We start from the raw sequence: 12,813 nt of genomic DNA on the forward strand, positions 1-12,813 counted from the left end.
TCCACTGCTATCATAATCACAGTTACTGCAAGCACTGTGTTGACCCCTCACACAGACAAATGCAGACACATCAAAACAGTAATGGGGTTACATGGTTAATGCTAATGCTCTAAAAACAACACTGAAGAAGGCACAATGCATTGTTAATGCGGTGTGGCCTGACTCAAAATAATCTGAGTCAATCAGATTCTTTTCATTGAATTTAATGGAGGATATTTTGTAAGTCATACACACACACATGCACTATATATATATTGTATATATAGTGCATGTGTGTAAGTATGCATATATAAGTTTTTTCTAAGAAAGCCTGTCTGCTATATTTTTTCTTTCTTCTCACTGAATTTCACCTTTTCTGGTTCTATTTCAAGGTGTTTGTCAGCTTGTAAAAATGTGATCACATGGTTTGTCTGAGGTCCAATTGCATTTCACACTTCCATACACTTCAAGTGAGCCTCTTTTCTATTGTCTCCTCTAACAAATATATCATGTTTACCTTCGTTATGTAAATCTCTACATCTCTGGAGCTGCATTACAAGCTTTTTTTGCCATTCATTTGATCTTGCAAATGTTACGTTAAATGGCAGTATGTGACATATCACTATGTTTGTACCAAGGTTTGGACTCCTTTTTAACTCTTACTGCCATTCTAAATAAATTAGGTTTCCTTCTTCTTTAACAAATGAAGCCCGGACATTTAGATGCTACTATAATTGTTTTAAAGTAAACTTGATTGATCTCATCCCTCTGATTGTACTTTGTGCATGTCCGCATGTTCAGACTGAGATTTAGATATGCTTTATTAATTCTAGATGGAAGGAAGTTATTACTGCCTATTCAAACCACCACATAATAGATTATTCTACAAAAACTCTTAAGTTCAATTATTTGATTTAATTAGATGAGCTCCTTCCTGGTTTCATCACCATTTTTTAACAAAATGATTAAATCAAAACTAAGAAGATTTTACAAGCTTACATGTCTCTATCTCGTTGCATTTGACACATTTATGTGTTTTTATTATGTACTGTATGTACTGTAGACATGCTTTGTGGGGTTTTTAGACTTGCTCGTACCATGCACTGGCTCCTCTATCTGCACAGAACACCTTGAGGTCATATCAGCCATTTGTTCGACAGGCTGGCTGGTTCCTATTTAGATTATGGATGGTCATTGCTGCCTCTTGGCTGTCAGTCAGATTAAACCAATGTCTCAGGATGGAAGCTTATCATGCCATAGAGTGGACATTCCCCTCCCAAGAGGAGTGGACATTTAAATAAGTCATCTGCAGAGTCCTCCATGTTTTACAAATGTATTAGCAGCATTACAACATATATGCATATACATCAAAACGTCAAGTGTTTATAATATAAAATGGTAATATTGTGCTTACCTAACAGGATGCCCCTCTAGCCACTGCTTGGATTTATTTGTACCTACACTGTTTATACCTGGGGTTAAAAACTGGAAAAAAATGCTAACAAGCATGTTGATGTTTTGAGAACTTCACATGTTGAATTTGCAGAATAGTTTTGATCTCAAGCTCGATTTTAGCACGAGAGTAAGCGATCCAACCTTGTCTAGCTTTAAGCTGACACAAAAGTCCAGACCAATTATTCCCCTATAACCACTGACAGCCCCTGTGCACTGACTGGCTTCATTTGGAGTGATTCGCTACACTAATTGTTAGGATTTCTCTTATGAGAATGATGGAGCGATGATTCGTCCAGTCACCTGCTAAGCATTGTTTTGAAGGTGTCTGCCCTTTTGCAAACAGTCTCCATAGTGGACTTCCTACATGTGACTAACCAACCATTGGCCGTGTCGGGCTTCTTTTGATAAAGCTGTGGAATTACCTACATTTTACTGTATAAGTACACTTTTGAATGAAAATAATTTCGTTAGAAAAACAGCATGATTGAGAGGAAAACAATTATCATGTACCCGTTTATTTGACAGTGTGTTTTTGGATTTTCTCTAAACGCCCAAACTGGCTCCGTGCCAAGCTGTGTTTAGTCAGGCTTAAAGTTGATAGAAAGAAAATATTTGGTTAAAGAAAAAAATAGGTTTCTAGATGCTACGAATGAACTTCTGAATCTTTCAAAGAGTTAATTACAGTGGGAGTATTTTACCTCAGAAAAAACTCTCTCTCTCCTCAGCAGTCTCTCCTGAAACTGATTTTCCAAGGCTAATGGGGTGGCTTGGAGGATGACAAGGAAGAAGAATGACAAGCAAACGAATACTTGTTTGTTGGCAATAGTGTCAGTTTTGTATGATTAGGAGGTTCATTTGGGAAATTCAAACAAGCTTTGACTGATGAGCATGTTGTCAGTGCCACTGCTTGGAATGTCATGATGGTATTGTTATAGTGGCAACAATAAATTTTCCCTTGTTTTTCTCCATTCATTCAAACAGCGAAAGGCTAGCTGTCAGCGTACTGACACAGAATTACATCTATCTCTGAATCAATCCATTTCAGATTTAGAATGTAGGAGATCACACAGGCAGGGATGCAGGTAGTCGTGTAAAGTTTTTTTATTTTCTCTTTGTTAAATAAATTGCGATGCTAGTGTCTACTGGAGATAAGCCGTGTGACGGAGCTCATACTGGGTGATTTTATAGTATTTTGTTCTCTCTCAGTATTTTATGAACTCTTACGATTCACCACTTCAACACTTGGATAAACAAAACAGTTCATTTTCTGCGTCTTTATCTTCTCAGCATGTGTATTTATGTGTGGGCGTGAGTAGTTGCCCGCATTTTGGAGGCATATGTTTTTGTTTATATATTTAGTTTTTCTTGTTTTTCCTTTGTAGTGAATAATTGCGTGTGAATACAGTGTTTGTTTAAAAACTTGCAAGTTTTCGCCTTGACCCTTATGTTAAGAGAGGAGAAGAAAGCAAACCCCACTAAGCGAAGCGTGGAATGTGCTTGGGGATTACATTGGCCCATGTGCACTGGAAGACACAAAGGGAAGCTTCTGCTGCCAGACTGATGAGAGGCTGGCAAAATGCCTGGCTTTGGCACTTTGGTTGAAACTTATAAAGGAATGTAAAAGACCCCCGCTCACTCTTTCATTCTGTTGGTTTATCATTGTTGTCTTGAAGTGAATCGTTTTCCTCTTCAATTTGAAGATGTTGCTGCATGCACTGCGACCCTGGGGAGGCCAGAGACACCCAAAAGTTTGTCACTGCCATCAGTCCAGATTTAGTGCATCTACTAAAGGTCTTAGTAGATATTCAGTGGATGCACTGGATACAGACCCCTTCCACAGAAACAAAGTACCACATGCAAAAAGAGAAGTAAAATAAGGCATTTGGAAATTATTTTAAAACCATCTGAACACATTTTAGATGTTCACAGTCAAAAATACCTCAGGAACACAAGTTAAGCCTTGATGGTTGATTTTACAAGAGGAGAAAATCGACTGTATGTTTCAGAGTTATGATGGGTAATCAGATCTGATTACTTTTTTAATATGGATTTGCAGCTGTATGACATGCAGGGATTCTCTAATTGTCTGGTGGCCTGCTTCATAATTTATGTGGCCTTAACTCTCTCTATGCTAATACCTAATTAGTATTCATTTTAATTAAGCAAGAACCAGCAAGCAATACCATTAGCTGTATTTAGAAACAACATACATGTATAATAAATTTGTCCCGTGAAGCAGCAAATCCCAATCCATTCAGGCATGGTTGGTGTATCTATCAAATTTCTGATCATCCCCAACAATAATGGGAGTCTTTTTGTCATCCCCTGCATCTAATGGCCTTGGTCTGATGCCTCTGTAGCTTTGTCCAGCTCTCAAGCACATATTTTGGAGCAATTTCATGAGCAATGATGGAGACGGAGGACTGCTGTAATGATGGTAGACAGGCCAAATCTGAGCTGGGGCTGTAGCAAGCAAGTGTGTATGCCACAGGGGCTAATCCTACAGTGGTGCAGAATGATGAACACGTATTAGTCAAAGCCAAGTGACCAGGACAAAGCATCTAAATGGTGGGATGGGCTCTGTCAAAGTGCCAGGTCATGTTCCATTAAGTATTTCTTTTGGCAGGAAGTGGCCTACAGGTGGCAGGTGGTGTCTGGCTCTGCTTACTGTATACTCCAGTGAATTACATGTGAAATGTTTTTTTACTGTAAGTATGGTAGAGCTGTGCAGTTAACAGTTGAGTTAATGCAGCCCTGAAAACTGTTGCGAAAAAGCTAATACAGTTTATTTTTCTCTCTTCTCCTCCCTTTTTTCCCCTGTTTTTTTTTTTTTGTCTCCACAGCAGCAGATGGCGAGGAACCAACTTCAGCAGGTGGGCCATTTTTATGTTTGGTAACATGATCTCCCTTGTTTTTTGTTTGTTTAGATAAGGATACAGACAAAAGGAGGTGGGGTGTACATTTAGTTTCAAGATCTTGGTCAAGTCCCTTCCTTCCTTCATTACTTATTTAGTCGAAACCCTTCATCATCCCACTGATCTCGCCTGATCAACAGCACTCGTGATTATATCATTTGGTAGTTCTGTTCATTATTTAAACTTCTTCTAATAGTGTGGCTCAGAGAAATATCTTGTCTCTGAGCCACACTCTGGTGCCACATCTCAAGTTTTGAGATTCAGAGGCTCGCAGTTCAATTTGGTGCACTGATTGCTTTTGGTTGATTGTTTTTTATTGCAAGTAAATATTCTGAACACCTGAGTATTCAGCATGATTTTGGTTATGAAAATCATTTCTAGTGTGTGAGTACAGACTTTATATTCCATTAACATTCAGTAAAAGCAACATTAAACTACAGCAATTTCAGCATTTTTATTCCAGAGGTAAATGCATTGTCTCCTAAATACACACAAATAACATTAGTCTGAATATGCAGCATATCCACTTCCAAAGAAGTGCATCTAATCAGTGTAAAAGTGCAGATCTCATACATGCAGACACTTCTATCACAAGAAATGTCTCTGATTGACAGGACTAATGTATGACTCCCAGCTCTGTTACATAAGGAAACCCACCGAGAGCAACACTAAACAAGAACCTTATTCATCTTCATCAATAATGCAATTAAAATGTCACTTTACATACTGGGGAAGTTCCGCAGCTGAATACAAAATTGTAGTTCTAAGTGCACTCTAAGCAACTAATTGTCTTTGTCTGTGTTTCTGTCATTAATATTAATTCTTGGTAGCTTATTAGAGATCAAGTAGGTTAAATCTTTTTTTGATTAAGCATAATATCCCAGGAATCAAAGTAGTTTGCTGTTGCAATGGAAAGATTTGTGTCGTCTCAGATTCTTATGACTGAAAAAATGGAAACCCAAATGCATTTGTGCATGTGCAGGCACATATTAGCAAATGTCAATTGATTAAACACTTGCTACCACAAAAAATCTTTGCAATTCCAAATGCTTTAAAGCTTTATTTTAAACAACAAGTATTAGTTGAAAAAATGTTTTCTGGAGAAGTAAACATCACACAGAACAGACTTGTTAAAACTTTATATTTATATTTATCACTGTAACATATCAGTGTTGCTCTTTGATAGTTTACTGTCATTTCTTAATAAATCAGTCTAAAATTAATCATATCAATACACTTATTTCTATATGAGTTTATGCTAGCAAGCTTCTGGTACAAAAGGAAAGCAAAACGAAACAAAAACAGTAATCTATGTAACCAAAAGCACTTTATTTATTCATTTATTTATTTTTTGGGGGGATAATTTATTCATTCATGTATTCCTTCATTTGTTTATTTATTTTTCTATGCACACATTTCAGTTCAGAACAGAAATAATGTGACAATCTGCTCAAGAAGTAATAATCAGATTGGAAAATGACCTGAATTAGGTGTGATTTGTGACCACTGACCTGGAACTGGACTGTTTGAGAATATAGGGCAGAGTGATGTGAAAGACCAAATTACTTCTGACAGGTTTGATGTATTTAGCATATCAGCTGCTCTTTCACAGCCTTCATATCTGTGATCTGCATAATCTAAAGCTTTGTCTGCAGTCTTAAAAGGGGGTATTATCCAGCATGTATGGCCAGTATTTATTTGCGTTTATGTGGATTTGATTGTACTGTTTCTGTAAATTGGTCTGAATCTTCATGGAATCCAAAGCTGATGTTTTAGTTTGAGTGGGAAAACCTGCTTTGTGTGTTAACTTGACAGCATACTAAATATGAATTTGTTCTCTCAATCTGGGTGGAATAATAAAATAAGGAAAATGGCCGCATTGTATCTACAAGAGTTCTTTGAGCTTTGGGCAAAGCAGCTCCGGAGGATGGCCGTCTGCAAATCGGAAGGTTTCTTACATTGGGAAGTGTCCTTGGTCAAGATACTGAACCCCACATTGGCTCTGATGCCTTTATCAGTGTGTGAATAGGTGATAGAGAAAAAGCACTGTGTAGCCTGCTTAGAGAATAACAGGTGCTGTGTGTGTGTGTGTGTGTGTGTGTGAATGGGTGAAGGTAGTGTAAAAGCTTTAAGTGGTCAACTAGACTAGAAAAGTGCTTTGTAAGTACATTCTATTTACCTTTAAACATGTTTTGGAACCACAAGTCTTTAACCAGTCACTGCAGTTACTGGCTTGCACCTGCATGACTGTGCTTGAATGGTTTACAGAATTGAGATAGTGTTGAGTTCTTGGTTTCACTGTAAAACCATTTTATAAAACCATAGATTCCTTAATCTAAGACAATCTTTTGAAATGAAAAGGTCTTTAATGAGCCTGTTGAGTGAGCAGTCAATTGATCTTTTCGTAAAGGCAATTTTGTCAGATAGCTCAGATTATCGCATGCTCAACACATATTTTGAATGCGCAAGCCCCATGTTTGCAAGTGCTGTCAAAATACCTTAAATACTAGTGAGACTGCTAGAAGCATTCTTAAGCCTCAAGGTTAAGTGGATAAGTACAGTAATGGTTCCTAGGAAGAAGATGAAATTATTGTAAAAGTAGCATCAATCCCCATATACAATTTTCTATAGCCCACAAACATTAAATGAGAAATTACAGTTTGTTTTTCTTTGGAAACCCCTTGGTTTCAGGATACAGCCCTGACATTTCACTGACATTTCGCCTCCACCAAGAAATCCTCTATCTTTTCATTTCTCTGGATCCTCAACTGCTGCTCCGCTGTACGACCTCTCCTTTTGGATATTTATTTGACATATTCCAAACCATTTTGTTTTTGCACGATTCTTACCACTGTCCTCGGTAAATGCATTTATCTGACACCGTCAAGTGCTGATGGGCTGAAAAATTGTAAGGGCATAAAAAGAATGGGAGACCAAGCACTCACTAAAAGCCTGGGCTCTCATGCTGAGAGCCTTGATGCCTTATCGGTGGTGCAGTGCCAACTTTCATCAGTGCTAGAGCAGGATGGATGTAATCATCACGAGCCCAAAAACCAGTAAAGCCATCGTAGAAAAAGAGGTTGGGTTAAAATAGATTTGACACAATTAGGCCATGTTAGATTTTTCAGCGGTGTGGCTGGTTGCACATTCAGAGCTGAGGAGATAAAATGCTAATTTCACACTCTTAATGCAGGTGATTTTTTCTTTTTTTAAACAGTGTGGTAGATGGGTCAGATTTCCGTGCTCAATTCAGTCCTGTGTAAGATGGACAAATTTGAATTAATTCACGCTCAGCTGCTTTGTCATTGAAAATTGCTTCTGTCAGATATATTTCTCTTTATTGAAATAAAGGTTTTTCAATAAAACCTAGTGAAGTATTGCTCAGTGCAGCTTTTAAGACGAAAGAATTGTGTTCATACACCCCAGCACAATAAATGCTCAGCTAGCCGCACGATCTCAGACACTTCACTGGGATCAGCACAAACGTGTACCAAGGAGCAGGCAGCAATATTTTGTTCGCTTATCTCTGGACATTTTTCTTTCTCTGGCTTTTGTATGATGTGTTAGGTTTATAGATACAAAGCACACCTACACTGGTTCTTTTTTCCGAATGAAATCAGTCATTTTTTTGTACATTTAAAGTGTCCAAAATGTTTGTGGCAGCTTTCAGCAAAGATGCAAGAGCACACATGGGGCCTTACCCTGAAAATGTCAAGTCTATGAGATTAATCTCCAAGGAAACGGAAGACGCTTTCTTGTGTTTAACCATTGATCAAGTTTTCACAGCTGATTGATTGGCCTCTATTTGCAGCCAGAAAAGAAATCACAGAGCTTGTGCTGGACGCGACACAGGCTCACATCAATCAATGAGGGTGCATTGGCTTGTACAGCAGAGCAGCAGCTGACTTTCACACAATGTAGTTGCTAATGGCTTTCTGGACATGCATCACACAACATACAAAAGTGAAGAGAACACCCGCTGATGGCATGTTTGTTTTCTTTGTGTTTTTTGCTGTGCCCCATCCCAGCTGATGGCTATGGCTTAATATATGAAAGCTTCATGGAAATTGACAGAATGTATTGGGGATTTGATAGCTTTAAAGAATTCGTCAGTTTTTCAGGAAGAGAGAAATAGAGACTTTGTTTGTTTTTCAGTGACCCTTGGACATGATAGTAACAATAGCAATTGTGCACTGTTGTGACTTTGTTCACACCTCATCTGTGGATGGTCTTTTCATTACCCGAGCTTGTGCTATGGTCAAATAATAAACAGATTTTTCCTGTGTTGGTAGCTGTTACTTCCAGCTTCAGAGCTCAAAAAAGAGCCTACAGATTACAGACCTGACCTACAGACCTAAATCCAGCTTCAGTCTGTGGGTCTGTAATCTGTATGTTCTTTTTAAATGCCTTGTCTGCTAACCTGCCTCATGTATGTCAGCATTTAGGTCCCGTTTTAAGTCATAACAGCTCTATTGTGTTTACCTATCAGTGGCAACGCAGCCGAGTCGTTATATAGTAATACAGTAAGCTTATTGGATGTTTGATTTTTTTTCTTGTGTGTGTGTCCATGCGTGTGTGCGGATGTGACTGGCACCTCATCCTGACTCAGCCTTTCTGAGACATGCCATGTAAAGATATGCAGTGTTTCCAGCAGGCTGAAAGATTTTGGCTGAAAACTGACATGCAGCTCCATACGTCAGAATCATTCAGTCTCTATAATTTACTCCTTTATAATGTTTTAGAGCTGCTTTTAAAATGAATAAATAAATAGAAAAAGTTCAAAATTGACTGGACTCAAAAGTAGCTGTCAAACAGAAAACACTCTCTATGAAACACACTCTCTCTCTCCTCGGGTTTCTCTGTTTCCCTCCATTCTCCTTTCTTCCTGCTTTTTGCTTTACGCACTCCCTATTAAAAAGGCTGTCAGCACAGCCTCGTGCAACTATAGATCATCACATCAAAACAAGCCTAAAACCTGCCATTCCACCTTCCCTCTGAAAGCAGGACCCCGTTGAAAGCTATTATACGTCTCTCTGTTCAACTGATTAGCCACTGCTCTCATTATTACTGATACAGGGCCTGGCTTAGAAATGGCAGAGCTTTGATAGGATTACGTCTTTTTTAATTCACATCCAGAGTCCCACTAATACCAAGGAGAGTAATAAGCTCGGTAGTGATGTTTATTTAGATGTTTATTTTCTCTACTGAGCTCGTTTTCAATTTGGATTTGGACTAAAGCTAAATTGTTGCCCTGATGATGCTGCATACAACTCAAGGCACCACTTGTTTCCGTCACATTGTCAAATGTTGTGCACATGACTATTGATTTGTCAAACTCACTTAAGAGGGCACGATGCTCCCACCTTTGAGACTCATTAATGTTGTTTATCACTTACAATGAAATAGAAGAGCCTGTCAAAACACAATTCACCTCTCAACAGTAAGACATGACTGTAAAAAGGCCAGAATAGATGAATAATAGTATGAAAAGATAGCTAGTTCACAAAAGGACGTGCTCATGGGACAAAAATTCTTTAGTTTCGTCTTGTTTTTCTCTCAACAGACATTTAGAACCTTTAAACTAAATATAATTTAGCATATAAACTACTGGAGATTCATTTTATATCAAACTTTCATTGGTGAACATAGCCGATATCCAGTGACAGATTTCTTTATTTTTTTCTGTCCCGCCTCATTCTGCAAAGTTTTGACAGTCTTGGTGTAGCTCTACAACTCAACATATAAAAACTGGGCGTGACTGGCCTGTCTTTGAGCCAATAACTAGTGTCAGGTTGATTATATTTAGCCAAAAGCTGCAGGTAAGTCCAGGAGAAAGTTTAGATGACAGTCATATAGCACAATCTTCTGGACTCTGCCAAGTTTCTGTCATTCAAACTACTTCTGGTTTTGATAACTTTATCATTTCACATCAATGGTGCAAATTATGACGAAAGTAAAGCACCCCAAAAACCGAAAGTGAACCAACAGAGGTAGTGATTGTTGTATTTCTTTGAGGATTTATTTATTTATTTTTTTTCATTTTATGATTGCCAATTTTTTTCTCTTTTTGGTTCCTTTGATTTATTTGTTTTTTTTCGCTTCTTGAATCCCGCAAAACATGAAATTACAATTGGCTTCATGGTGTTTTCTACAACTGATTAATCAATGGGAAACAATGTTAGTGAGCAATGAATGCTGTATACACTGGACAAATGGAGGTGCTTAATGACCAAAAATATGGTTTCCCTTACAAATTAGTGTTCATAAGAGCTTTTGTATGCTGGGCTGTATTGATGGTCTGCCAGGAACAGGATACACAGCCTCTGAAAGGTGTTTGCTTTACCTTTGAACAAGTGATTTATACCCAAAGACACTGCAGGCTGTCCTCCAGTACAACTCTGGAAAGGTTGTACTTTTGTAATCAGTTTTTTTGTAATCAAAAAAGTTCAGGAATTTTTTTCTGTATTTTAGAATGTTTAAGATGCATTTTAAAGTTAATTATATGTATATATTTATGTAAATTTAATATTAGCATTAGATAAATATGAAAGTATGTCATATCTGATCCAACACATATCTTGACCCTTTCTAAAAGCACATTTGGCAGCAATGCCTGGCACACAATTCCTCACAGTTTCATGATCAGATCTCTTTGGAAAAACTACTGAGTTCAGGACCAGATTCCAGGGCCCAGATGTATAAAACTGTGTTTAATGTCATAAGTGAATGTGGTTCTCTTTTATAAATGTCAATCATTGTGAACTTATATGCATGTGCACACACTGATGCCCCTACCCAATTTTAGCCATGAATGGGAGACACTCCCCTATTTAGTCATTATCATATAGAAACATCCTACACAGTATGGAGGGAATGGATGAGGTGTTATCAGACATGTGACTGGTTATGCCCAGGTGTTGTCAGTGAGTGTCAAAAAGACATCAGGCTCAGGGGGCGCAGACTGTTCAGGTGGAAAACACAGAAAACACACCTAAAGTGATGAAGAGCTGTTGTGCAGTCAGCTGTACCCACAGATTCACAAAGAAGTCAGGTTTTCGTTTTACACAACTCTACAGAGTGACGAGAAGAGTGCCAAATGGATTTCTGTCATTCATAGAAACAACTGGAATGCAGGCTCAGAAATCTGTATTTGCAGTGAACACTTTCTAGCCAGTATTCATCATTGTACGATAGTATAACAAATTGTAACTGCTCTTTTTTAGGTCTGCCTTTTGGATGAGTCAGAGACAACAATAAAGGGTCTATTCTGACCAAATGTTTTAAAGTTAGCTGCAACTAGGTTTAAATTAGGTTAATTATTTAAATTGTGCTGTGGGATCACATCGCACTCCCAACCTGCCCATTGTAATCCTGACCCCCAAGAGATGTTTCCTCAGTGTTATGAGCTTAATGGAGACCACAATAAAGTAGCAAAAAGTTAGCCCCTCAAAACCTTTTGAAACTGTCTCGTGACTTTGTGGATTTTATAGTATATTTTTATCCATGCTTACAGTTTTCTATGATCCAGTCATCAGTTGCATAAGGTCAATTATTAATCATCCAGCTAACCTGCGCCTTGCATCCAGTGGAGCAGCAGAATTCTCACAAATGCAATCACTTAAGTAATCACATTTTCAGAGGACTGTTTTCCACTGTGGAATATAAATAAGGTACACTCTTAATAATTAGCCTTTTAGATTGCAGATGCAAAGACACGAACTAAGAAATAAGAAATAAGGTATTTTTATCTAGTAAGTTGTGCATTATGATGGCCATTCTTGATTCATTTAACAAGAAAACTTGTTGCAGCTTTAACGAATACCTTACTAACTGCCCATTTTGTCTCTGCATTTTTTGTCCCAAGTTTAAGTATTCAGTCAACTAAAATTAAACTACCGTGATACTTTCACATGTGTGTATGTGGTCATGTCAGTGTATGTGAGTGGTTGTTGCCTTCAGTAGTTTTAAGTGCATATATATGTGTGATGGGGCTCTACTGTCGCTTGCAGCTAGTCTGTGCTCTCTTCTCAGCACTGTCAGAGCAAGGTGTTGCCTTCCCATAGGGGACATACGCAATGATTTCTAGTCCGTGCCTTGGGCCGCACTCTAGACCACTGAGACCAGCAGCAGTAACTTAACCCAGACTCTTCCCACTCCCCTGTGTCAACCTCACATTTGCCTGTCAAACTGTTTTACATGTGCACAATCTCATGGGATCTCTCTATATATGATGTATGGATCAAAACGTTTCGACTTTTTTAATTTCCCTTCAAAACACAACGAGTCCTAAATACTTCTGTTTTGTGGGGTTTCTTAAATCACTCTCTGTGGGAGGTGGTCCGAGGTATAAATTGTTGACAGTTTTATTCATGCACACAATGAAAACCTATCTGCTATACAAAATTGCATATATGTCCTAGATTCAATATGTTTTTATCTACACATTAAAGATGCATAAAGTGAA

At 38.1% G+C, this 12,813-nt stretch overlaps 1 protein-coding gene across 2 annotated transcripts in view; it reads left to right on the forward strand.

Moving 5' to 3' along the window:
- The window catches only part of edil3a (EGF-like repeats and discoidin I-like domains 3a), a 110,954-nt gene that overhangs the window by 21,792 nt on the left and 76,349 nt on the right, over nucleotides 1–12,813 (forward strand). Inside the window, exon 2 of one of the 2 annotated variants that reach the window (XM_075468798.1) lies at nucleotides 4,281–4,307. In XM_075468798.1, coding sequence (XP_075324913.1) covers nucleotides 4,281–4,307 — 27 coding nt within the window. Of the gene's footprint in view, nucleotides 1–4,277; nucleotides 4,308–12,813 lie in introns of both variants that reach the window. The other variant, XM_075468797.1, reaches the window with a different exon arrangement.

The sequence above is a fragment of the Odontesthes bonariensis genome, chromosome 6, assembly GCF_027942865.1.
Source record: "Odontesthes bonariensis isolate fOdoBon6 chromosome 6, fOdoBon6.hap1, whole genome shotgun sequence".
Taxonomy (NCBI): Eukaryota; Metazoa; Chordata; class Actinopteri; order Atheriniformes; family Atherinopsidae; genus Odontesthes; species Odontesthes bonariensis.